Below are 25,554 nucleotides of genomic sequence, written 5' to 3' on the forward strand. Positions count from 1 at the left end.
CAGAATAACACAAGCCCCACATACATCGCATTAGAAGGTAATCATGACCAATCTGTCCCTCCTGGGCTTCCAATCAGTCCAGTTTCTAAGTCCCTGGACAACAGTACACCTCTAAGTCCAGTTAACTAGTAACAAGAGTCATCATCAATATACCCTGCATTTTTTCCTTCCTAAACCTACACAGTGCGATGTAGAACTTAGTTCTACATCTGACTGTATTCTAAACCTTCCTTATAACCCAGGCAAATGAGAAACAGCATTGTCTCATTACTCTTGATTTCCCATTTTAGTGTCCTAGCAGTTCCTCAGGGTCAGGAATTCTTGGAAAATGTAATCATTTCTGCGGTAGCTGAGACCCCACCCCCCTTGGAGCCAATTTAGTTTTAATTTGCTCTTTAAAATAGAGATGACTAATTCTTGGACATAGAATGAACTAACTTGGAGATTTCTAAAGAGAAATAAAGCCTCACTTCCTATTCACTCCGCTTTTTTCCCCCCTCCCTCTTGCCTGAAGGCTAGATTATCTCAATTCTGTAATTTTCGGGTTCTCCAGTTTTCTCTAGAGTCTGTCGTTACACTGCATAGACAAAATAGAGGACTGGGAACAAGATAAACAGGGTCGATCATCGAACACTTTCATTCCAAATAGGGTAATTTACTTTCCTTTTATAAGGACAACCAGCCAAAAAAAAAGTGGAAGGATAAGGAATGTGCTTAAAGTATGAAAACGTGGGAAAGGAGACAAATGAACATGTAGGAATCACAGACCAAGTTCTGCCAAACCGTCTGAAGGGAGGGGAAGGAAATCCCGACGCTCCACAACCCCTCAACTTCGCAACTCCAGCTCTCTCTAAAACAGAGTAATTGCCGGTGCGGCTCTGCATGACGTCATACCATAGGCACTCCAATCCCACGTGGGGGAGCTCCTGGTCCCGCCTCTCCTCTTGAAATTGTACGCCGCTCCTCCCCCTCTTTCTGGCTAATCTCATGCTGCTCTTTAGCCTTTTTTCTCCTTTTCCCGCCATCTCAGACCGCCCATCTTGGCACTCCGGTCCAATCAGGAAGGTACTGCCTCTCCCGAGCCCTTTCCTCTCCCCGAGGCAGGGGGCGGGGTTTCGGTCTTTTGACTCCACCTTCATCTATGCGGCACGGACCAACCCGAACCGTCAGAACGAATGGGCGTGGCTTTAAGTCCCCTCCCCCATTCTGGGGTTTATGGTTTGTAGGCGGGGAATCTGGTCTCAGAACTAGGCAACCTCTAGCTGGTCTCTGGGTCGGGCGGGCCCTCCCAGAGGTGGCAGCATGGACCGCTCTCCTGGAGACCGCCCCAGCCCAGTGGACCAGCCCTACGTTCCCTCCGACCCCCATGACCAGCCTCCCACTGCTCACGCAAAGCTGGACCAGAGTTCTGGGAACCAACCTGCCGGCCCAGGCGCCGCGGGTGAGGCCTTGGCGGTGCTGACTTCGTTCGGGCGGCGGTTGCTGGTGCTGGTGCCGGTGTACCTGGCCGGGGCAATAGGACTCAGCGTGGGTTTTGTGCTCTTCGGCCTCGCCCTCTACCTGGGCTGGCGCCGGGTCCGCGAGGAGAAAGAACGGAGCCTTCGAGTAGCGCGACAGCTGCTGGATGATGAGGAGAGGCTCACGACGAAAACTCTTTACATGAGCCATCGAGAACTACCTGCCTGGGTGAGCGACTACCCTCAATCCTCAGTGCAGCATAGTCCCCTTCTTGCCCCTTAGTTCTCGGGCTCTCCCTCCCTATCCTTAAAGTCAGCTCCGCATCTTGGGACGATGGGCCCCAGACTTTCCCCTTTGGCCCTAGCCTCTTACCTGCAGGGACGCGCCACTCTTTGGACCGACTATCCACTACCCGCCCCCCCTTCCACACGCCCGGATCCCGATTCTTCCACAGAATCAGGACTTCTTCCTCTACGCTTGGGCAAGAGCAATAACATTTGGGGAGCCCGTCTCAGCCGTGGCTCTTCCTCCAACCAAACCGCTCGAACGCCCCTCCTCGTTTCTGGTGCCACTCACACTGCTCCTGGGCGTCCCTGTTCCCGTTGCCGCTCAGTGGGTTCCCTCCTCTTTCCTGTCCTCCCCAAGACTTTTTTTTTTTTAAACCTATTTAAGGCCATAAGGTTCTTCTCCCTCTTCCCGCTTATATCCCGAGACCCTCCCCGGGAGCATTGCCCAGTCGAGCTCCCGCACCCGGATGGACCCTCCGGCCCTAGCCTTCCAGCCTCAGGCGGCCTGGCCGCAGCGCAGCGGAGGCGGCTGCTGGACAAAGGGCGGGGGTACTGGGGGGAGGGTAGTGTGACTGCTGCAGTGCCCGCTGCCGCACTCCACCGCCCCTGGCCGGGCCCCACCCTTTTCCGGGCTGCGGGCTGCGCCTGCTGGGTTGGGGCCAAGACCCTATTTCTACGCCCCCTCTCCTGTGGTAAGGGCCCCCGATGGCTTCTCAGGCCTTGCAGATGCCGAGCCCGTTACCCGGCCCTTCCCGGCCCCTCCGTTCCTGCTCCTCCCAGCAGAGGTGCCTGCCTGGGGGAATCAAAGTTGACACTAGGCAGGGCTTCCCTGGTGGCACAGTGGTTAGGGGTCCGCCTGCCGATGCAAGGGACACGGGTTCGTGCCCCGGTCCGGGGGGATCCCGCATGCCGCGGGGCGGCTGGGCTCGTGAGCCATGGCCGCTGAGCCTGCGCGTCCGGAGCCTGTGTTCCGCAACGGGAGGGGCCGCGGTGGTGAGAGGCCCGCTTACCGAAAAAGTTGACACTAGGCAAACACAGCTATGCTTCCCAGACCCTGGACTGGGGAGGAGAAAGGGGCAGAAATGGTCCCATGGGACTTGTAGCCCAGGCAGCAAGAGTCTCTGTTCTTCCTACTTCTCATCGTGGAAACTAATTTTCCTCCTAAATCAACTACCCCTCCTCCTCCCCCAGTACAAAGCACAGGTGTCCTTCCTTCCCATCAAGAGTAACACCGATTAAAAAGAAAGAAAACACCAGCCTGGGCCTGTATAGCTCTTCTGGCCCCTCCCTAACACAGGAGCCGCATCCTGCTTCACCTCTTGGTGTAGAAGCCCCAGTTCGAGGGGCAGAGGGAAGGCTGGTAAAAGGAACCAGGACTTCTCCAATCCCAGGATTTCCTCCTCAAACTCTGATTTGTCAGGACCTCCCCCTCCGGAAAGAATGTGCCCTTCTCTTCCCTCCTCCTCCTCTCTGCCCCAGCAGCTGTCATCGTTTCACACCCCTCAGCTATCTGCAAAGCAACTTTGTGTGGCTGACACTGTCAGCTCCCAGGGCCCCAAACCCCCTGGAGGAATGAATCCTCAGGACATCCCGGCCCCTCCCCCAACCCCTGGGTGTGAGGAGGCCCTGTCACACTTAGCTTTCCTTAGTGAGCATCCACCTGGCATCTTAGGAAACTACGGGCAGAGGACAGTGCTCCTCACTATCTCCACGTTCTCCACCTCCAGGTCAGCTTCCCAGATGTGGAAAAAGCTGAGTGGCTAAATAAGGTGAGGGTTGCTTGTCTTGGGTTTTGTTTTTCCTGAGGGGGAATGGGGTTCGCTCTCTTGTCAGACCCTGCCACGCTTCAAATCTAGCCTCCCCATGGGGAGGAGTCTGAAGGAACTTGCCTTTAGAGGGAAGGCAGTGCTCTCCTATGACAAGCTCCCTTTCCTCCCAGATTGTGGCCCAGGTCTGGCCCTTCCTGGGCCAGTATATGGAGAAGCTTTTGGCCGAAACTGTGGCCCCAGCTGTTCGAGGATCTAACCCCCACCTGCAAACATTTACATTTACACGAGTGGAATTGGGTGAAAAGGTACGTGTGTAGGAGGGAAAGTAACGACAGGGAAGAGATGGAGCAGGGGAGATGGGTGGCCCAAAGGGGCCTTTCCCTCCCCTCTCAAGCATTCATCTCTGCAGCCACTGCGCATCGTAGGAGTCAGGGTTCACCCTGCTCAGAGGAAAGAACAGATCCTGCTGGATTTGAACATCAGGTAATGCCACTCACCACTCTTCCCGATTCCCTTTCCTGGTCACTCTGACTACTTCACTCCCCTTACCCACTTCAGCCTAGTACTAACCCTCTGTTCTCTTCCTCACCAACTCCCAGCTACGTAGGTGATGTACAGATCGATGTGGAAGTGAAGAAATATTTCTGCAAAGCAGGAGTCAAGGGCATGCAGGTGGGGCAGTTGTCAGGGGCCTCCATAAGAAGCCTTTGCCCTAAGTTTCATTAGATATGGGGAAGTGGGAGGTTGGGAAAACCAAGGCTGGGGAGGTCTGGGAGGGAACGAAGGCCGTTTCTGAGGAAAGGCTTTGTTTGTCTCTTCCTGCCCCAGCTGCAGGGTGTCCTACGGGTGATTCTTGAACCACTCATTGGGAACCTTCCTATCGTGGGGGCTGTGTCGATGTTCTTTATCCGACGCCCGGTAAGGGAAAACGTTGAGGAGGGGTAGGGAAGCGGGGGAAGCAGAGAGGACTGGAAGCTATGGGGAATGGGGGAGGGAACTGACAAGTAGGCTGAGGGTCTGGCAACTGTTGGATGGGTGTGACCATGCCACCATATGCTCTGTCCCGATCCCCCTGCTCTTTGCTTCCAGACCCTAGATATCAACTGGACAGGGATGACCAACCTGCTGGATATCCCAGGACTCAGGTATGAAGGATTTATCGAGCACCTGCTAAGTGTTCCAGCCCTGGTTTGGGGGTTTAAGGGATACAGAGCAGTAAAAGATGCAGCTGATGCCCTCTAAGAGCCTTGACCGTAGTTGGGGAGATCAGACAAATACCCCTGAAAAGTTTCATACTGTGATTTTTCTTCTGTGGGGGGACTGTGCATTTTGGTAGAGAATGAAGTGGGCTACAGACTCCTCAGCCAGGGCAAAGGGCAAAAGAAGAGCTGCGATGGCAGTGAGGAGGGGACAGAGCAGTAGGTGGGAAATCAGGGTAGAAGAGAAGCAAAAAGGTATTTTCAAGAAAGGACTTCCCTCTAGCTTTAGGTCTCTCTTGGTTGTGGGAAACATAGTTGGCGGTGGGGAAATATTGACACACTCACCTCCTTTTCCAATCCCCCATTCAGCTCCCTCTCTGACACCATGATCATGGATTCCATCGCTGCCTTTCTTGTGTTGCCCAACCGATTATTGGTGCCCCTTGTGCCTGACCTTCAAGATGTGGCCCAGTTGCGTTCCCCTCTTCCCAGGGTATGGTCTCTCCCCTATTAGATAGATCATTCTCTCGGGAACCCTGTGGTGGGTCTTTAATTTCTCACAATATGATTCCTACCCTCAGGGCATTATTCGGATTCACCTGCTAGCCGCTCGAGGGCTGAGCTCCAAGGACAAATACGTAAAGGGCCTGATTGAGGGCAAGTCAGACCCCTACGCACTGGTGCGAGTGGGCACCCAGACATTCTGCAGTCGTGTCATTGATGAGGAACTCAACCCCCAGTGGGGAGAGACTTATGAGGTGGGAGAGCCAACAAGTGGGGCTATGTCAGATGGGGAGGCTCCAGGAGATTTGAGAGAATATGCTGATTGGATGATCTTCACACCTGCGGACCCTCATCCCTCTGTGTTCTTCAGGTTATGGTACACGAGGTCCCAGGACAGGAAATTGAGGTGGAAGTGTTTGACAAGGATCCAGACAAAGATGACTTTCTGGGCAGGTGAGACTCTGCCTGTGTTAGGATTCTAAATCCCCAGGGCCACCAAGGTCTCAGAGGTAATTATAATCCTTTTCCAGGCCTGGGAATCATATTTTCATTTTCCTTCCCAGCCTTCCCACCCCTCATCCCCACCACACACACATGCATATATATTTCCGGAGGGTAAGAAGGGAGTCTGAGATGTGCCAGTTATTTGTGTGGATGAGAAGGGGGCCAGTGAATGACATGTTGCTAATTGTAACACTCCCCTCTTTTCCCTTTCACTGCCCCCAGAATGAAGCTGGATGTAGGGAAAGTATTGCAGGCTGGAGTAATGGATGAAGTAAGTTGAGAGAAGAGGAAGGTGGAGGGTGCTGTCCCCCATTGTGTAGACGGTGGTTGCTACATTGGTGGGGAAGAGATTGGGTGTATATGATCTCTACTATACCTCACTTCTACCTCTCCCTCCAGTGGTTCCCTCTACAAAGTGGGCAAGGCCAAGTTCACTTAAGGCTAGAATGGCTTTCACTTTTGCCGGATGCAGAAAAATTGGAGCAGGTAACTAACACTGAAAACAGGAAGCTAGCAGGGGAGAAATACATAGCTAGAAGTATGGGGGGCTGGAGGGATGAAGGTCTGACTACTACCACCCCACACCAGGTTCTACAGTGGAACCGAGGAGTCTCCTCCCACCCGGAGCCCCCATCAGCTGCCATCTTAGTTGTCTATCTGGATCGGGCCCAGGATCTTCCTGTGAGTGTGGCTTCTGAGGGCAGGTGAACAGGAAGCCATGGGTGCAGCATTCCCACACTCTCCCTTCCCCTGGCCTGCTCTGCTTCAGTAGCAACAACATGTAACACAAGGGTTCCAAAGAGGGGGTCCAGGAGTACGATTTTTTTTTTTTTTTTTTTGGCCTGCGTTGGGTCTCGTTGCTGTGTGCGGCCTTTCTCTAGTTACAGCGAGCGGGGGCTACTCTTCATTGCAGTGTGCGGGCTTCTCATTGTCGTGGCTTCTCTTGTTGTGGAGCATGGGCTTTAGGCGCACGGGCTTCAGTAGTTGTGGCACGTGGGCTCTAGAGTGCAGGCTCAGTAGTTGTGGCGCATGGGCTTAGTTGCTCCACGGCATGTGGGATCTTCCTGGACCAGGGCTTGAACCCGTGTCCCCTGCATTGGCAAGTGGATTCTTAACCACTGCGCCACCAGGGAAGTCCCGTGAGTTATATTTTTAAATTATCTATTTAATCGATGTTTTCTAACTATTTGTATAAAGTTGTTCATAATATTCTCTTATAATCTTTATTTTATTTATTTATTTTTGGCTGCATTGGGTCTTTGTTGCTGTGTGCAAGCTCTGTCTAGTTGCAGCGAGCAGGGGCTACTCTTCATTGCAGTGTGCGGGCTTCTCATTGTCGTGGCTTCTCTTGTTGCGGAGCACAGGCTCTAGGTGCACAGGCTCAGTAGTTGTGGCTCGCGGGCTCTAGAGCGCAAGCTCAGTAGTTGCAGTGCATGGGCTTAGTTGCTCTGCAGCATGTGGGATCTTCCTGCAACAGGGCTCGAACCCGTGTGCCCTGCATTGGCAGGTGGATTCTTAACCACTGTGCCACCAGGGAAGCACCAGGGGAAGGATTCTGATGACAGCTGTCCTTCCTTCACTGAAACAAAAACAAAAACAACCAAGATAGTGACTTCTGAATTCTACCCCCCCACAGCTGAAGAAGGGGAACAAGGAGCCCAACCCCATGGTACAGCTGTCAATTCAGGATGTGACCCAGGAGAGCAAGGTGAGGGCCAGGACAAGGATATCATTGTGCCAGGTGTCGTGTGTGTGTGGGGACAGGAGGAGGGAGGACTGTTCTTGGGATGAAGTGTTCCCTTTAGGATGCCTGTAAGAGGAAGGGTCTTCTGGAGAAACAGGACTGGGACTGTGGCATGTACCTTGATTACATCCTGCACATCTCCAGGCTGTCTATAACACCAACTGCCCGGTGTGGGAGGCGGCCTTCCGGTTCTTCCTGCAAGACCCTCGAAGCCAGGAGCTCGATGTGCAGGTGAGAGAATCACCTATCAGTCCCTCCTCGATACCCTATTCTGTCTTCTCAGATCTGCACCATTTCTTCTCTCCATCTTCTCCTTTGATCTCTATTTTCTCTTCTTGTTTTTTTTTTCGGCTGTGCCGTGTGGCTTTCGGGATATTAGTTCCCTGATCAGGGATGGAACCCAGGCCCTTGGCAGTGAGATCACGGAGTCCTAACCACTAGGCCACCAGGGAATTCCATGATCTCTATTTTCAGTCCACCTACCTAGACTCTCCACCTCTTCTACTCTCCACGGTTCCCCACCTGTCTCTCTAGAATCATTTTTATAACTGAGAATTGTGCACTTAAAATGAGTGATTTTTGTGGTATGTAAATTATGCCTCAAAAAAATTATTTTTTAAAAGAAGAGAAGGGGACTTCCCTGGTGGTCCAGTGGTTGAGACTGCGCTCCCACTGCAGGGGGCACAGGTTCAATCCCTGGTTGGGGAACTAAGATCCCATATGCTATGCGGCACAGCCAAAACTAAACAAAAACCCTGTTAAAAGAAGAGAGGAACATATTGAGCACCAGCTAGACACCTAGCACTTTTTTTTTTCTGGTTTATTTTTATTTGATTTTAACTTTTTTTTTTAATTTTTAATTTGACATTGGAGTATAGGGTTAGCACAACATTGTGTTAGTTTCAGATGTACATCAAAGTGATTTAGTTATACGTATTCATATACCTATTTTTTTCAGATTCTATTCCTATATAGGTCATTACAGAGTACTGAGTAGAGTTCCCTGTGCTATATAGTAGGTCCTTATTGATTATCTGTTTTACATAGAGTAGTGTGCATATGCCAGTCCCAGCCTCCCAGACATCTAGCACTTTTAAGGTCATAGAAAAATCACAAAATACAGTATCTGCCCTCACGAAGCTTACTGGCTAGTTTCAGAGAGGAGACAAACATATATAACCATCTAAGAATGATTCAACATTAATCATTGGGAGTAAAATACCCATAGTATAGTGCTTAGGATGGCCAGAGAAAGGTACAGAGGCTGGAGTAACTAGAGAGTCTTTGTGAAGGAAGTAGGATTTTCAGAGGGTCTTAAAGTATCAGTAGGATTTAAATAGGCAGAGAAGAGCAGAATGAGAACTTTCCAGGTAATGAGACCAGAAAGAGCAAAGGAGGAAGGGACTGTAGAGTAGGCAGAGGACTGTAAAAGGATGGCCTGGAGTGGAGCAAAAGGTTTGATTGGCACAGAGAGAATGAGCTGCAGCTGTGTCATCATTTCCGCAGTCTACCTCCCTTTTCCCTAATCCCTCACTCCATCCCCTCCTCCTGTGCCTATAGGTGAAGGATGACTCCAGGGCCCTGACTTTAGGGGCGCTGACCCTGCCTCTGGCTCGCCTGCTGACTGCCCCTGAACTCACCCTGGACCAGTGGTTCCAGCTCAGCAGCTCTGGCCCAAACTCCCGGCTGTACATGAAACTGGTTATGAGGGTATGGAGGTAGAGGGGAAGGGCCTCGTGGATTCCTGGTGGTATTAAGAGTAAAGAAAGGGGATCCTCTACGATGAAATGAGCTAGTGTATCTGAAAGCATCTAGCAGACGCACAAAAAATGTTTGTTGATCTAACTGGGGGAAGACATGGTGTCTGAGTTGGGTGAGTGTGGAGTGAACCCCCCAGAGATAAGCACAGCCAAGGCAGGGACCTAGTTTCCCTGTCAGAGCCCCTGCTCTGCCCCGCCCCCCCCAGCCCCCACATACCTTGCCTGCTGGTGGCTAAATGCACTGCTTTGATTTGACAATCACACTACCCTTCCCAGCTCTTGTACTTGGATTCATCAGAAGTGCGCTTCCCTGCTGTGCCTAGTACTCCTGGAGCTTGGGACCTGGACGACGAGAGCCCCCAGACAGGCAGCAGTGTGGATGCCCCACCTCGACCCAGTCACACTACTCCTGACAGTAACTTTGGGACGGAGGTAAGTCTATATCTGGAAAGTACTGGAGTCTGTTTGCCCACCCTACGTGCGCAAAGCCTGTTTCAGGGTTGGGTCTGACAGTATTCTCTCTTTGACCGCCACCTGGTGCCCCATCTGTCCCTTTTACAGAATGTGCTTCGGATTCATGTATTAGAGGCCCAGGACCTGATTGCCAAAGACCGTTTCTTGGGGGGATTAGTGAAGGGGAAGTCAGACCCCTATGTCAAACTAAAGCTGGGAGGACGAAGCTTCCGGAGCCGTGTTGTTCGGGAAGATCTCAATCCCCGTTGGAACGAGGTCTTTGAGGTCAGAATTGAGGGCTAAGACTCTTCCCAGTCTTGCCCCATTCCTCCCCCAGCTCTGAGAGTGGTCTAAAAAACTTCTGGGGTTCAGTTGACTGGGGGAGGTGTCCAGTCATTCTGAGAAGAAAACGAAAGGATCCCACTATTTTCTCCCACTAGGTGATCGTCACATCAATTCCAGGCCAAGAGCTAGAGGTTGAAGTTTTTGACAAGGACCTGGACAAGGATGACTTTCTGGGCAGGTGAGGCGGTCGGGGGGCGTCCAGCGGGGAAGATGGGCTGGGCCTCTGTAGACCTTGGAGACAAAAGACTTGGCTCTTGACCATAGACCTTAATCTTTCTCCTCTACAGGTGTAAAGTGAGTCTCACCACAGTCCTAAACAATGGCTTCCTCGATGAGGTGAGCATGGAATTAGAATCAGCAGTCTGTCCTGATCTTGACGCATGGTTCATTCTCATAGTTCCTGTCCCCATGCCCCCAAGTCTTAATCCTGCCCACTTCCACAGTGGCTGACCCTGGAGGATGTCCCATCTGGCCGCCTACACTTGTGTCTGGAGCGTCTGACCCCCCGTCCCACTGCTGCTGAGTTAGAGGAGGTAAGGAAAGATGCTGGAGGAAGGAAGGGACCCAAGAGGGACCCAAGATGGGTCAAGGTAAACTCTTCTATGAGCTTTTAAGGCATATGCCAGGCCCCAGAGTGTCAGTTACCACTCCCCAGCTCCCATGTGTCCTTCCCCAGGTGCTGCAGGTGAACAGTTTGATCCAGACTCAGAAGAGTGCAGAACTGGCGGCGGCCCTGCTCTCCGTCTACCTGGAGCGGGCTGAGGACCTGCCGGTGAGATATGCTCCCCACGCCCCATAGCTCCCTGGCCCTTCTTCTACATCCCTCAGGTTTGGATGCTCCTAGTGTATTTGGAATAGTAAATTCCAAATTCCTCTCTCCCAGGGTGGTGCTGGGGTGGGAAGAATTTTCTGTTCGAGGCCAGGAGGGTGAGGGCTGTCAAGTGGAGACATGGGGACATGGGCCACTGGCTGTGGATGTAATTTGTGAGGGGAGGGGGGAATCTGCCTAACTGGTCCAAATTTAAGAATAACATTCTCTTTCCAGCTCCGAAAAGGTACCAAGCCTCCCAGCCCTTATGCTACTATTGCCGTGGGAGATACTTCTCATAAAACTAAGGTATTAGGAAATGCTGCAGGACTAAGAATGGGAGGGATGAGAGGCGTAGAGGAGAAAATGTCAACACTGATCATACCCCTCATCTCCACCAGACTGTTTCCCAAACGTCAGCCCCTGTCTGGGATGAGAGTGCCTCCTTTCTCATCAGGAAACCAAACTCTGAGAGCCTGGAGTTGCAGGTACCGTAAATTCATTCTACAAACATTTTGCAGATTGCTGTCACAGGCCAGGCACTGAACCAGGCACAGGGCATTCAGAGATAAAAGATGTTCTTATCTTTTTGGAGCTCACACTCTTCTTTTAGGAGAAAAATAACCAGAGAATACTTCCTGACTGATAACTGCTGAGGTAAAGGCAGTGTAGGGAAAAAAGGAGGGGTTCTAACTCAGACAAGGGAAAAGGTGAGGTAAGAAATATAGTAAGAAAGGCGTCCTTAGCTTAAGGGTAAATAGGCCCTGACCAAGAAAAGAAGGACAGGAAAACTCTTAAGGCTGAGAAGGGAATGGAGGAGAAAGAAGGCAAATTATACATTATAGAGGCAGGAAAGAGCAAGATCACAAAAAAATTATGCTAAGAATTTGGATTTTATCCTAAAGGCATAGGGAAACATTTGAAGGAATGAGAGGTAGCATTCAGATTTGCATCTTAGGAAGATGGTGTCGACATCAGGGTAAAAAAATGAACTGAAGGAAGGAAGCACTGGAGGCAGGTAGGTCACTTAAGAGACTGTTAGAGTAATTGAAGCGAGAACTGACAAAGGCCAGATAGTGTTTGGTGGTTATTTTGACATGGAGGGGGAAGAGGAACAAAGAACACCTAGGTGTTAACTCCTGGGGTTTTAGTGTGGATGGACAGATAAAGGTGCCATTGCCAACACGGGGAATGCACCGAGCAGGAGTTTTTGAAATTGAGATGTCTGAGGGCTGTCCAAGGGGAGACAGCCATCTGGAAGGTAGATCTGTGGCCCACTGTGGTGTCCCTCCCTCTCCCTCTTGTTTGAGCATCATGAGCAAGCAACAGGTAGCAGCTGCAGTCACAAGCGTGAGCGAGATCTCTCAGGGCGTGTGTAGAGTGAAAAGAAGACAAAGGTTGGACATGCTGGGCGCTGCAACAGAAGGGCAGATGGAGGAAGAAGAGCACTGAAGTGTGGCCAGGGTGGTGGGACGCTCCCCAGGAGAGAGTGGGTTCCAGAAGCCAAAAGAAGAGTGTTTCAAAAGACAGGAAGTGGTCAAATGTTACTGAGAGGTAAAATTAGGTGACTGAAAACTATTCACTGACTTTTAAAACTAGGAGGTCACTGATGACTGGAGCAACTTCAGTGGCTGGAATGGAGTAGAAGCTAGATTTCAGTGGGTCGAAGGGTGACCAAAAAGTGAAGAGGTATGGGAGGTGGGGAGAGGATGGGGGAAGGTAATATAGGAGTGCTGACTTTCTCTATATGGAGTAAGTCAAATACCTTCCAAAGTTGATAGAACAGTAAGTAGAGAATTACATGAATAGAAACCAACAGAATGTCAAATAATGCGACTATTAACAACACTGGCAGAGGTAGAGAAGAGATGTAAATAAGCTCAATTTGTCATCTTGAATAGCAGGGAATCAGTAGATATTAAAGTTGGCAAATTCTGAAATAGAGGTATAAACATATTAGTTAGAATTACGCCAGAACAAAGAAAATAGGAAGGGCTCATTACATTTGGAGTATGGACATGAGGACAGGATGGGCAGGAAACAATTTTATTTTATTTTTACTATTCTTTTTTCTACCCTATGCAGGTATTACTGGGATAATTTGTGAAAGCTTAGGAAGTAAAGATGGTACAGTCTACTCTGGTTAAAAAAGAAAGGGAAGCAGGGAAGTGGGACCAGCAGCAACTATTACCACAGCTCCCCGGCCCTTCACGAAGGGGAGTCTCTCCAAAACCACTCAAGTGTCCAAGCATTTGGACCTGGAATGCCAGGATTAAATCACTTCTCTCTCTCTCTTTTTTGCCTCTGGCCTCGCTCTGCGGCTTGCGGGTTCCCCTACGAGGGATCAAACCCGGGCCCTGGCGGTGAAAGCGCCAAGTCCTAACCACTGGATCGCCAGGGACCTACCCAAATCACTTCTCTCTTGACGGCAGTCCTGTTGCTCCACAGGTTCAGGGTGAGGGGACTGGCGCATTGGGCTCGTTATCCCTGCCCCTCTCTGAGCTCCTCGTGGCTGACCGGCTCTGCTTGGACCACTGGTTTACGCTCAGCAATGGTCCAGGGCAGGTGCTACTGAGAGCACAGCTCAGGGTGAGTGCCAGGAGACAGTGGGCAAGGGGAGGGAGGGCGGGAGCAGAGGGCCGTGTCCTTCTAGCCCGGGAGCGGAAGGACTCTGTGTGCTGCTTTCTTGTTTACCTAGATCCTGGTGTCCCAGCACTCAGGGGTGGAAGCTTACAGCCACAGCTCCTCATCTCTAAGCGAAGAACCGGAGCTCTGGGGAGGACTCCCTCACATCACTTCCTCAGCCCCAGAGCTCCGGCAGCGCCTAACACACAGTGACAGGTAAAGCGCTGGGTCGGAAAGATGGGACTCAGTCAAGGATACAAAGGATAAGCTACAGACTCCCGAGGCACTACCTCCTCCCAACGCTATCTCCATCTCTCCACAGTCCCCTTGAGGCTCCAGCCGGGCCTCTAGGCCAGGTGAAACTCACTGTTTGGTACTACAGTGAAGAACGAAAGCTGATCAGCATCGTTCACAGCTGCCGGTGAGACTCCATCCCTCACATCCTCCAGGTTCTCCCCGTCCCTCCCCTCAGGTTGCCTCATCACCTCCTTCCTCCTGTCACAGGGCCCTTCGACAAAATGGACGGGATCCCCCCGACCCCTACGTGTCACTGTTGCTACTGCCAGACAAGAACCGGGGTACCAAGAGGAAGAGCTCACAGAAGAAGAGGACCCTAAATCCTGAATTCGATGAACGGTCAGTCAGTGAGCATTCAAGTGAAGAGATGGCAGGCTCGGGAAGGGCCCCTTCCCCTAACCCCAGTCCCTCCTCAGGTTTGAGTGGGAATTGCCCCTGGATGAGGCCCTTCGGCGAAAGCTGGATGTCTCTGTGAAGTCTAGTTCCTCCTTCATGTCAAGAGAGCGTGAGCTGCTGGGGAAGGTAAGAAGAGGGCAAAGGTGGACCAGGCAAAGGTGAGAGTTAGAAGTTGCTGGTGGAAAGGCTTGTAGTCCCTATTAGGGAGTAAGCACCCTGGTGACATTACTTTACAGATGTACTTTATAGTACTTTACTACCCAATTACCTCTGCACTGGTTTGGGACCAGAAGTGTGTCAAGGTAGGATGTGGTCTTTGGAAACATCAAAAGTAACATCTCACCCCTACTATCCCCCAACACAGGTGCAGTTGGACCTCACTGAGATAGACCTTTTCCAGGGTGCAGCCCAGTGGTGAGTGTCTGATGAGCTGGGGATGGGCTTGGATGCTTAAGTAGGAAAAATCCCAATCATAGGAGGGAAAAAGGATGTAACCCAAGCTGAGAACCACTGATCCTCGGAAGTATAAGAGCCCTCAGATCTTGTCTCATTTGTAAGAGGACACAGAAGTCATCTTTCTACCTGAGCCCTCTCTGCTTGTTCCCACAGGTATGACCTCATGGATGACAAGGACAAGGGCAGCTCCTAGGAGCCGGAGATTACCAGCCTGACTGCTCTGTCTCCTTGCCTCGCCTCTCGCTGCATCACCGCCTCAATGTGATGAGCCTAAAGGTTGGGGCCCGGGGGCAGAGCCTGCACTCCTCAGCCCTCTCACCTCCCAGGCCCATGCTAGGGCCTTTGCGTGACCAAAGAGGAGGACCGTATGTTACCCTTTACTGCACGGCCTTCATCCTTCTGGGCTCCTGGGGCAGGGACGTGAGCTGGCTATCTCCTGCTCTGCCTGCACATTCTCCTTTCCGCCCAGCTCCTCAGGGCCTTCTGTGTCTGTGCCTGGCCACTGGCAGTGGCATTAGCTCATGCCAAATACAGCTTTTTGAAAGACCTTTTTTCTCCTTCTTCCCAAACAGCAGTCAGGGAGGGTGGAAAGGCTAACCTCTCCAGCTGAGAGCCTCTTGGACTACTGCATGCAGCAAATGTACAGCCACCCAAACCCCATGTCCAGTTCTATACCCACTTTCCTCAAGCCTGTCCTGAAAATTACACCTGCTGTGTTGACTAGGGCCAGCCAGTCTCTTGAATCACTCTGGGAACAGTAGATTCCATCAACGCCTTCAGGTAGCCAATACCAGTCTTGGTGTGGGGCCTCTAGCTGGTGCTGTACAGGGGGCTTTGGAGGACCCAGGACAGCAGAGCCAATTTTTTGTCCAGGTGCCTAGGCTGTTAACTCACTGACTAGAAATGAATCTCTTAGCTTTGTACCAACTCTGCCAATCCACTGTATCTTACATTAAACGTCATACTCAAATCATCTGTGGCTCTTTTCCTTAAGGGCAGAGAATCCAGCCTACCCATCAGGTGTTTATTCCAAGTGTCAAAAGCCTTTATTCAGTTCACAAATGATGTCTGTTTATATTTTTAACAACTGATTATCAGTTTATTAAAAAAGTTGATTTAAAACATCTGCCATGGTGACTTCAACCTCGACTCCTGGCTCAGTACTGATGGAAGTAATCTTATTAACAATCGCAGAAGGACTGTGCGTGTCACTGAGTCGCTGTGGATCCTCACCTGAAAAATGATCCCAAGTCCTAGAGCCTTCACCACAGGAATTTTCCTTGTAGTTATTCTCACAGTCTTGGTGGGCATCCGTCCTTTCCCCTTGAGAGTCTTTTCCTTTGCGCCTCTGATCAAGTCAGCACATACCTTCTCCGAAGACATTACGCTGTAGCTGCTTAGAGTAATTCTAAGTCAGTGAATCTCCACCTCTGGTTCTCAGAGTCTCTCTTTAAGAGCCAGGCCGTGGTGCAGCTTCCTGACCAACTTGTTCCTCCGTGAGAGCAAACAGTGGTGAGGTAGGCGCAGGTGGACTGGAGCTCTCTGCAGCTGAGACTGCTTCTTAGAGATTGAGTCAAGTTCATTAGTGGTCAGAACCTACTGTGGATGCAATCACCAAGATTGTTGGTAGCGTTCAGGGTGGTCAAGGGACCTGTGTGAATTAGCTGCTATTGAGTTTCTGGTGCGATTCATTCCCAGTCACAGTGATGAAGTCTGTTACCGATTATTATCCTCTGGGCTTTCCAGGGAAAGGATTCCTAAACCTGGTGAACTTGGAAGCTCTGTGCCACAGCACAGGGTCACAGAGTATCAGTGGCATGTTCAGCCACATCCAAAAGGGCTTAAGGCCCCACCCAATGGGCAGCTACATGAGCAATATTTTATACCCATTCAGAGCTGCTCACCCTGAGCTCAGCTCCTTTCGGGACCCTTCCTGGAATGCAAGCTAGAGAGACTGTGCCCTATCCCTTCTAATTACCACGTGAAGGGAGAGTGAGATGGAGGAAGAGTGAACTACTGAAAACTGAGTCACTGGAATAGGAACTTGGAGATTCCATAACTGCCTCAGGGGAGCTTTATCATCTTCTCTGGAATTTAAGATGCTGTCCACTGGGAGGAGAGGAAAGGCTCAAGGGAAAGAACTAAACTCAGCTTCCAAGGAGTTGTCAAAATCCACCTTATTAGCAAAAGCTGAATTTAAACTCTATGCCATTGGGACTTCCCTGTTGGCACAGTGGTTAAGAATCCACCTGCCAATGCAGGGGACACGGGCTCAATCCCTGGTCCAGGTAGATCCCACATGCTGCAGAGCAAGTAAGCCAGTGTGCCACAACTACTGAGCCTGCGCTCTAGAGCCCGTGAGCCACAACCACTGAAGCCCATGTGCCCAGAGCCCGTGCTCCATGACAAGAGAAGCCACTACAATGAGAAGCCCCCGCACCACAACAAAGAGTAGCCCCAGCTCGCCGCACCTATAGAAAGCCCATGCGCAGCAACAAAGACCCAACACAGCCAAATATATATATATAAATAAATAAAAGAAACTTTATTAAAAAAATAAAAATAAACTCTATGCCATCAACTAACTCAGCTCCTAATTTTTTTTCCCAATAACTCCTTGGTACTCACTGCTGGTTCTTCTGCCATCTCTACTTCCTCCTCATAAACTTAAGAGCCTTGGCTGTGAGCAAGAAGTCTCTGTTGCCCTTCCCCAGACCCAAAAACTGAAGGGGTGAAAACCCCCAAAACACAGGGCAGAGGAACTTATATTTCTAAGGTCTCTCGTTTTATTATTCAATACTGGGCATGTAGCCCAAGGCCTGCTGTTCTAGCTGGCTTCAGAGATCTTGCAATGTGTGATTTTAAGAAGCACTCTACCTAGTTCATCACTTCCAAGTAATTACAATTCCAGAAAACTAAAGGACATGGCACAAATTCTTCCATCCCAGAAGGGTCCCTACTCTTTCCCAACCTTTTCAAGTTCAGGATACATAAGAGAAGAAGTACTGATCTACGTATTAAATACAAGATGAGACACAATTCAGTACACTGTTGCTCTTACACAAAGATGAAGTAAACTAAGGGTCATTAATCACAGGAATTAAACAAATGCTAATTTGTTATTTCTCAAACAGCTGGTCTTTGACACTGGCACCTCTTCCAGAGAAAGGCAGAGATGATGGCATATGGGTACACTGTCACTGATGTTTACAAATACTGCCCTCTTGGAATGTGGCTTTATTGGCCCAAACAACATGCTGTAGTTAACTGGGTGTGGCAACACATTTGTCTACCCGCCATTTGCCCCTCTTCCCTACCTACAGAACCCCAGAGCATTCTTAGTGGCATGGCAGTGTGCCAGCCCCAAGGGATTAATCACAATCCTCTTTGCTGGATACTCACTTTCCCAGCCTCCACTGCAACTCCGAGTGGCTCTATGATCCAGCTCTGGTCAATAAGATGTAAGAGGAATACACCTGGGGATGGAGCGCCAACAGAAGAGAGCCCTCACTGCTCCCTTCCTTTCTGCTTGGGTCATTAGTGGGAAGATGTGGCGCCTGGAGCTGCAAAGCTTTCTTTAAGGCCTGAGGTCGCTAACACAAGGAAGAAAAGCTAACATGATAACAGAGATACATATTTTATAAATTAGAGTTATATTATAACCTGCTTTTTTCACTTAACACATAAGCATTTTTACACTTCATTAAATATTCCTTGAAAATATAATTTATAATGGTCACAATGTGTACAGTTCCTTAGAATGATTGCCCCATAGTTTAACTGATTCTCTATTGTCAGAAATGAAGGTAGTTCTGCTTTGCTATTCACTGTGGGAACACAAAAGTATACACATCTCAAATGATTTCCTTAGGATAAGTATAATTGGTGGGTCAACTTATGTACTTTAATGACTTTTTTTTTTTTTGGCCACGCCACGTGGCTTGTGGGATCTTAGTTCCCCAACCAGGGACTGAACCCAGGCCCTCAGCACTGAAAGTGCAGAGTCCTAACCACTGGACCACCAGGGAATTCCCTAACGACTTTTATTTTTTTTAATTTTAATTTTTTTTTATTTTTGGCTGCATTGGGTCTTTGTTGCTGCGCGCGGGCTTTCTCTAGTTGCGTCAAGCAGGGGCTACTCTTAGTTGCACTGGGCAGGCTTCTCATTGCAGTGGCTTCCCTTGTTGCGGAGCACAGGCTCTAGGTGTGTGGGCTTCAGCAGTTGTGGCATGCGGGCTCAGCAGTTGTGGCTCGTGGGCTCTAGACCGCAGGCTCAGTAGTTGTGGCACACAGAAGTCCCCTAACGATTTTTAGTACAGTCTTCCAAACTACATTCTAAGGAAATTATATGAATTCTCTACTCCCACCAGCATTACACAAAAGTGTTTTCCTATATTCTCTTTTGGATATTACAATTTTAAAAATCTTTGCCAAATGATGGGCAAAATTTTGCCTACTTTTACAGATTTTTCCTGTCTCTTCCCTCACTATCAGATTACCAATTGTCATTTCTGGGTGAAATTAGTAAGCTTTCTCTCCAGTAGCAGTCCCCCTACCTGTCAATTTTCTAATCTTCGGCAGGAATTCAGAAAACATTTGTGGAGCATTGCACTAGAAAGGTACTACTGAAATGTAAAGGTAAGACTGCCCTAAAGAACTAAAAACCAATCTGACACACAACACAAAGGCAACAAAAGCAAAAATAAACAAGTGGGACTACATCAAACTAAAAAATTTCTGTATAGCAAAAGAAACAACCTACTGAATGGGAGAAAATATTTGCAAATCACTTATCTGATAAGAGACTGATATCCAAAATATATAAAGAACTCAAACAACTCAAAAGCAAAAAAACACAAATAACCTGTTTAAAAAAATGGACATAAGATCTGAATAGACATTTTTCCAAAGAAGACATACAGATGGCCAATAGGTACATGAAAAGGTGCTCAACATCACTAATCATCGGGGAAATGCAAATCAAAACCACAATGAGGTATCACCTCATACCTGTTAGAATGACTATTATCAAAAAGACAGGACTTCCCTGGTGGTGCAGTGGTTAAGAATCCGCCTGCCAATTCAGGGGACATGGGTTGGAGCCCTGGTCCGGGAAGATCCCACATGCCGCAGAGCAACTAAGCCTGTGCGCCACAACTACTGAACCTGCGTGCCACAACTACTGAAGCCCACGAGCCTAGAGCCCATGCTCCACAAGGAGAAGCCACCACAATTAGAAGCCTGCACACCGCCAGGAAGAGTAACCCCTGCTCGCTGCAACTAGAGAAAGCCCGCATGCAGTAACAAAGACCCAACGCAGCCAAAAAAAACAAAAACAAAAAACAAACAACGATGCCACAACTAAGAGGTGGTGCAGCCAAAATAAACAAATAAATGTATTTTTTACAAAGCTAGAAGTCATGATGCCATAACTACTTCTACTTGGCAAACCGCCAAAAGGCAGCCATAAAGGAAAGGAGGAGTAAAAAGATCAGATAAAACACATCTTCGAAATCAACTTCTGTGTAAGTGATGAAAGACACTAAAAGGCATCTGTTATGCCCTCACCCAGTCTTGTAACCAACCATATTATACAACCCATTTCTGTTCTTCCAAGCTTTCCCCAACCAGCATACATCACTTCTGCACTGCCCATAAAGTTAACTTATGCCTCACCTTTCTGACCTCCCGAGGGTTTTCTACTCTGACCCACTGCCTGCAGGCCCATGCAAGCCCCAATGTCCAGCAAGGTATGCCGCCAGGGCATTTACTGATTCAGCAAGTGAAGTTGGGCCTGCCTGGGCTGGTTCCCTCCCGACACAGATGAGACCTTTGATGAACATCTGGGGGATGTACAACAGAGGGAATATCACCAATATTTATAATAACTATAAATGGAGTATAACCTTTAAAAATTGTGAATCACTGTTGTACACCTGAAACTTCTGTAATATTGTACAACTATACCTCAATTAAAAAAAAAAACAGATCTAAAAAACAATCTCCGGAAAAGAGATGTCCAATGCTGGGAAGAGATGTCTTAGTCACGGGCTGGAGAACCCAGTCCTCCACTCCAAGGAGACCTGTGAGGAACCGACAAGGTGGTTGGCGCATACGCGGCGCAGAATGGAGAAATCTCAACTTAGAGACTGGGGCAGGTGACCCGGCTCAATTCCAAAATTTAACACTTACTTCAACTACCAGTTCATATCAAAAACTGTTCCAAGTCACTGTTCCAAGTCACTGTTCCAAGTCACACGGCTACTCAACAGCTTCTGTTCTCTTTCTACCAAACCGCAAGAGGAAACTAGAGACCGCACCACTCTGCCCCGGGCAGTAAACGCTTCCTACTATTTGACCTCCATCCGGCCGGCTGCCACTGCAGCCTTTCCCCACGTTCTGCGTTCTCACCAGTGGATTCAGGAAAATATCCCCGCCCACACTAAACGCGTAACGCAGGCCTGAGCAAGGGAGATATCCTGAGGGACCGCGCGCGGTTTTAGGGTCACGGAAGAGGATTGTAAAGTGCTCACTGCCTTTCGGTTCCGGGACAAGAATCACTTCCCAACGACCGTGAGTCACCAACCGCCGCCGCGGGCCGGAAGTCACTGAGCCGGCGTCCGCCCTGCTATGTAGGGCGGCGTTTCCCGTGAGCCCGCGGGCGCGCGAGGACTACGACTCCCGGCATGCTCAGAGGCCACGGGAATTAACCCTTCAGGGCCCGCGGATGCCCTGCGCCCCGCCTCCGCCCCTTACCTGGACCCCGCAGGGTGAGTTTTGGGGCGCTGGGGAGGGACTCTTTCCTTTATTTAAGGCTTAGGGGTGTGTGTGATGTACTCCCGGCTGGAGGAATGATTCTGACTTTCCTAAAATGAGACAATTTGCAGTAATGACATTCAAATTCTTTATTTGCGAGTGGGAGACCCAGCATCAACTCTCTGAATCCCAGGGCCTAAGAGGTATCACTACTATCTTCCTCAGAATGCTATCTAAATCGTCTCCTTCTTTACCCCCAGAACAAAAGTAACCAGCAACCCATCCCCTCTTCCGTACTCCCCCCATCGACTTTCACCCTTCCCCAGCGCCCCCAGCAAGGTTTGTAACCTGGCTACTGAGTCAGGGTTTTATTATCCCTCCGGTTGGGTGTGAGTACTCATGGAGCCCAGGGGACCTCTCGCATCCTTTTGGATTAGAGATTTTAGAAATTAGGCCCTTTGCCTCTCAGAGCCTGCCCTTCCCCCCAGGTGCCACCACGGAGTCCCTGCAGGTTCAGCAGGCACCCTACCTTTGTCTGACTTGAATGACCATAAGCTTGTGGACAAGGTTCGTTCCTTGATCCTTGCCTTCATCCCCACCTCTAAAACAACACTGGACACGGTACAATGCGGGGGGTGGGGGTCACACTCTTCTGTTGCTATTCTTTCTCTATATTGTGCAAAGTTCCAGTTCTGGGCTGGGAGGGAGGGGGTTAGGGACTTGAGGTATTAAGGATTATTAGGCTGTGGGGCCAACTACCCTGCTCCTCATCCATGGTAAGAGGGAAATGGAAGGGCTGGTTGTTTCCTTCTCCTTTCACTACTCCCAGATTCCACTTGAACAATCCCAGTTCACAAGGCCCCCATCCCTGCCTCAGCCTTCAGGAGTCTAAAGCTGCTAGGAAAAAGGGCTATTCTGAGTCAGGCGGTTGGGGGCCTGAAATGCCTGGATGCCCTTCTTTGCCTCACCCCTATTTCAGTGTTTGTCACTGGCAAGCATCCTATCCTCACCCTGGAGGTTAACTCCCCCATTCGGGGCAGTCTCTGGCCTCCTCCTCCTCCCCCTCCCCCCCAAAGCGGCCATTGTTCTGGTCAGCATTTGGGGCGGGGTGGACAGAAGGGAGAAGACCTTGGGGCAGGAGTCCTGAACTGTAGGAGGCCAGGGGAGTGAGGGCAGGCCGTCATATCTCTCCTCTATCTCACCCTCCCCACAGCCAACTGGCTCCCTGCCCCTGCCCCCGCCCCTTGACATCCCAGACTCCCTGGCTATTTAAACAGAGATGGGTGCCCCCATCAGCACACTGTCCTTTGGCCACCGGACATCATGCCTCCCAAGAAGGATGTTCCCGTGAAGAAACCAGCAGGACCCTCTATCCCCAAGCCTGCTGCCAAGCCAGCAGCAGGGGCCCCTCCAGCCAAGACCAAGGCTGAGCCAGTGCCAGCACCAGTGCCAGCTGTCCTTCCAACCCCTGGGAAAACCCAGGAGCCCCCCATCGATCTCTCCAAAGTGGTGGTGAGTCCCTGGAAAATGAGAAAAGAGTTTGGAGGGGGTGGTACAAGGGTGGGATACAGCCTAGGGGACTAGGGGTATCTAGAAGGTAGGGAATCGGTAAGCACTGGATAACAGTGGCGCTTTCTCTTAGTACCCCATTTGGAAGCATCCAGGCTTATGACTCTGCTGTTGCCTTTGTTGTCACGTGTGTGTATGTACACACCCACACCCCCCCACCTTCTCACCGACCCTCCTGCTGGAGGCAGGGCCTGTAAGATGGGGAACATCTGGGTTCTGAGGACAGTTTCAAGGTGAAGGGAGGGAGCTGCTGCCTGTGCCTGGCTGACTATTCAACACTAAAGGCCACAGCTCTGAACCCCAGGAGGAAAGGCTGAAGAGGACAGACTTGTTAGACAATCACAGCTGGGGGCCAGGGGTAAATTTAGCTTTTGTTCAGCCCCCAGTTATGTGAGGGATGCAGGGCTCAGGGCAGTAGAGGGAGGGGAACAGGTGGCATGGGATTAACCCCGTTCCCTGGAAACCCTCCCCCCAATAATTCCTCCTCTTGGGATTCTCCCAAGGTCTGGAGCTGGGAATGGGACTGAGGTGGCTGGGCTCCCAGCCTGGTCCCTTTGGGCCCCTCCCCAGAAGTGGCTGCCAGTTGGTCGGGAGGAGTGTTGGAGAGGAATTGAATGAGCCCTGTCATCTCTCCTCACCTGCTCTTTTCTTCCACAGATCGAGTTTAACAAGGACCAGCTGGAGGGTGAGGCAAAGCCCCTGAGCCCACTGTCCATCCCAAGTCCCTCTTCAGATCCTCCTTCTATTCCCCTAACTCCATTCCTGACCTTGAAAACTCCCACACTAGTGCTCTTTGTGTTCCCCGTTCTGCTCAGCTCAAGCACATAGTTTCTGAATCTCCTTTCTCCTGGTGGTGATGGGACCCCTTGTCAACACTGACCCCTCCTTATACTTCAGAGTTCAAGGAGGCCTTCGAGCTGTTTGACCGAGTAGGGGATGGAAAGATCCAGTACAGCCAGTGTGGGGATGTGATGAGGGCCCTGGGCCAGAACCCTACCAACGCCGAGGTGCTCAAGGTCCTGGGGAACCCCAAGAGTGATGGTGAGGGGACCTCTGGGACGATGCGGGTTTTCAGTTTGGTGGTGGAACCGAGGAATGTTGGTAAGGTGACAAAAAATGCTGAGGTGGGTCCCAGGACTTTAGAAACTGTCAGACGCAGGGGCAGAAAAGCATCGTGAATGTTGAAGGGATAAAACCCTTCATGGTGGGTATGGGAGCTGGGTCCTGGGTGACACTACAGTGACCTCTCCTTCACTTCTCTGATCTCCAGAGCTGAAGTCCCGGCGTGTGGACTTTGAGACTTTCCTGCCCATGCTCCAGGCAGTGGCCAAGAGCCGGGACCAAGGCACATACCAGGACTACCTGGAGGGGCTTCGGGTGTTTGACAAAGAGGCGAATGGCAAAGTCATGGGAGCAGAGCTCAGACATGCCCTCACCACCCTGGGTGAGGCAGGCACCAGAACTCCTGTGGGGCTGAGAGAAGGGGGTGAACTAAGGAGAAGCTTGGCTAAGTAGGCAGAGCCAGGGAGGGATTACTTTCCTGCAGATCATGGGCAGGAGACTGAGAAGGTCAGAGCCTTGGGGACAGTCTGAAGGTCTTACTCCTGTGGAGGCTAAAGTGTGTGGGCTGCAGATGCCTCCCAAAGGGCAGAGGAAAGGGGATGAGGTGGGAGATTTGAGTTTCGGTTTTGGAAGAGATGGTCGTACTCTATGATATGGTATGTCTCTTAATCCTCTGGAATTCAGTTTCCTTATCTGTCAAAACTTTCACCGGGTGTAACTGAGGTGAAACGGAAAGCAAGATTCAGGGACACGTTCAAGGCATGCTCATTACAGGGAGAGGATTCTCTTGGGGGACTGTTGCTGTGGGCAAGTCTCCAGGGTGGAAGAAGAGGAGGTACCACTCAGAAGAAAGAGGCCTAGGTTGATGAGGGAGGGAAGGCAGGGGCTAAAACGCCGTGTCTGGGGCTCAGGAGAGAAGATGACTGAAGAGGAGGTGGAGGCAGTTCTGGCAGGACATGAGGACAGCAACGGCTGCATCAACTATGAAGGTGAGGGGCCAGAGGAGCAGAAGGGACAGGGGAAGCGGGGAGGCAGGAAGTTCGAGGTATGTGGGTGAGGCATCCTGGGACCCATATTATCTAAAGTCAGGTGGATTATCATCAGGCCAGCTTCTGCAGCCCCTCTTGCCTCCTCTCTCTGCAGCCTTCCTGAAGCACATCCTAAGCGTCTGAGCTCCACAGGTAGGGCCCTCCCACTTCGCCTTGAGAGGCAAGCCTCCTTCCCTTCCCTCAGCCAGGGTGCAAAAGCAGGGAAGTACGTCTGCATGTCCTGCTGCGCGAGAGCGCCAGGATTTGGCAACTTTCATCTTTTTCCACAGGTGCAGTGGGGTCGGATACTTCCCCCCTCCCGCCCCCGCAGGCGAAAGCAAGTTCCTGCCACCAGAAGGCTATTGTTTCAAAATAAAGAGACGGTTCCTCCCTTGGTCTCCGACTCTTGCTTTCTTTATAGGTGGGGGAGGGAAGGAAGGAAAGGGAGGGCTCTCTTCTCCCCCCACCCCTCCCCAATCCGACAACCTCTGACTTTCTTGCTTCTCGGAGGAGCAGATTCCTCGCGCCCCACTC

The 25,554-nt window shown here is 50.6% G+C and overlaps 2 protein-coding genes and 1 long non-coding RNA gene across 10 annotated transcripts; 2 read left to right on the forward strand and 1 right to left on the reverse strand.

Moving 5' to 3' along the window:
• Nucleotides 1-1,161: 1,161 nt before the first annotated feature.
• On the forward strand, nt 1,162-15,727 carry ESYT1 (extended synaptotagmin 1). 3 transcript variants are annotated; one of them, XM_033436045.2, is made up of 31 exons: nt 1,162-1,686; nt 3,473-3,514; nt 3,685-3,819; nt 3,909-3,997; nt 4,114-4,186; nt 4,343-4,432; nt 4,604-4,659; nt 5,083-5,206; nt 5,295-5,471; nt 5,588-5,670; nt 5,944-5,992; nt 6,121-6,207; nt 6,310-6,402; nt 7,358-7,429; nt 7,610-7,696; nt 9,026-9,175; nt 9,502-9,657; nt 9,787-9,963; nt 10,119-10,201; nt 10,311-10,359; nt 10,467-10,556; nt 10,700-10,795; nt 11,069-11,140; nt 11,233-11,319; nt 13,280-13,420; nt 13,530-13,672; nt 13,779-13,877; nt 13,961-14,092; nt 14,170-14,275; nt 14,514-14,563; nt 14,759-15,727. In XM_033436045.2, the coding sequence occupies exons 1-31, from the start codon at nt 1,303-1,305 to the stop codon at nt 14,796-14,798; spliced, it is 3,312 nt and encodes a 1,103-aa protein (XP_033291936.1). In that variant the 5' UTR covers nt 1,162-1,302; the 3' UTR covers nt 14,799-15,727. The 3 variants fall into 3 exon arrangements, with proteins under 3 accessions (XP_033291936.1, XP_033291937.1, XP_004274219.1); XM_033436046.2 differs by having other exon boundaries at nt 4,349-4,432; XM_004274171.4 differs by having other exon boundaries at nt 3,924-3,997.
• On the reverse strand, nt 6,931-21,175 carry LOC117202969 (uncharacterized). Of its 3 annotated transcripts, none has more exons than XR_007470130.1 (4): nt 20,798-21,175; nt 15,839-18,217; nt 7,584-8,220; nt 6,931-7,300 (listed from the first exon to the last, which is right to left on the reverse strand). It is a non-coding gene; the product is annotated as an uncharacterized LOC117202969 (long non-coding RNA). The 3 variants fall into 3 exon arrangements; XR_007470131.1 differs by having other exon boundaries at nt 15,839-16,256; nt 18,008-21,146; XR_007470129.1 differs by having other exon boundaries at nt 15,839-21,123.
• Nucleotides 21,176-21,211: 36 nt separating this feature from the next.
• On the forward strand, nt 21,212-25,416 carry MYL6B (myosin light chain 6B). 4 transcript variants are annotated; one of them, XM_049694491.1, is made up of 8 exons: nt 21,212-21,375; nt 21,850-21,928; nt 22,639-22,873; nt 23,588-23,615; nt 23,828-23,971; nt 24,201-24,374; nt 24,904-24,981; nt 25,311-25,416. In XM_049694491.1, exons 2-8 carry the CDS (start codon nt 21,906-21,908, stop codon nt 25,394-25,396), a joined length of 768 nt encoding a protein of 255 aa, XP_049550448.1. In that variant the 5' UTR covers nt 21,212-21,375; nt 21,850-21,905; the 3' UTR covers nt 25,397-25,416. The 4 variants fall into 4 exon arrangements, with proteins under 4 accessions (XP_049550448.1, XP_033291956.1, XP_033291957.1 ...); XM_033436064.2 differs by lacking the exon at nt 21,212-21,375 and adding an exon at nt 25,136-25,173; XM_033436065.2 differs by lacking the exon at nt 21,850-21,928.
• The last annotated feature ends 138 nt before the right edge of the window (nt 25,417-25,554 follow it).

Source organism: Orcinus orca, chromosome 11 (assembly GCF_937001465.1).
Source record: "Orcinus orca chromosome 11, mOrcOrc1.1, whole genome shotgun sequence".
NCBI lineage: Eukaryota > Metazoa > Chordata > Mammalia > Artiodactyla > Delphinidae > Orcinus > Orcinus orca.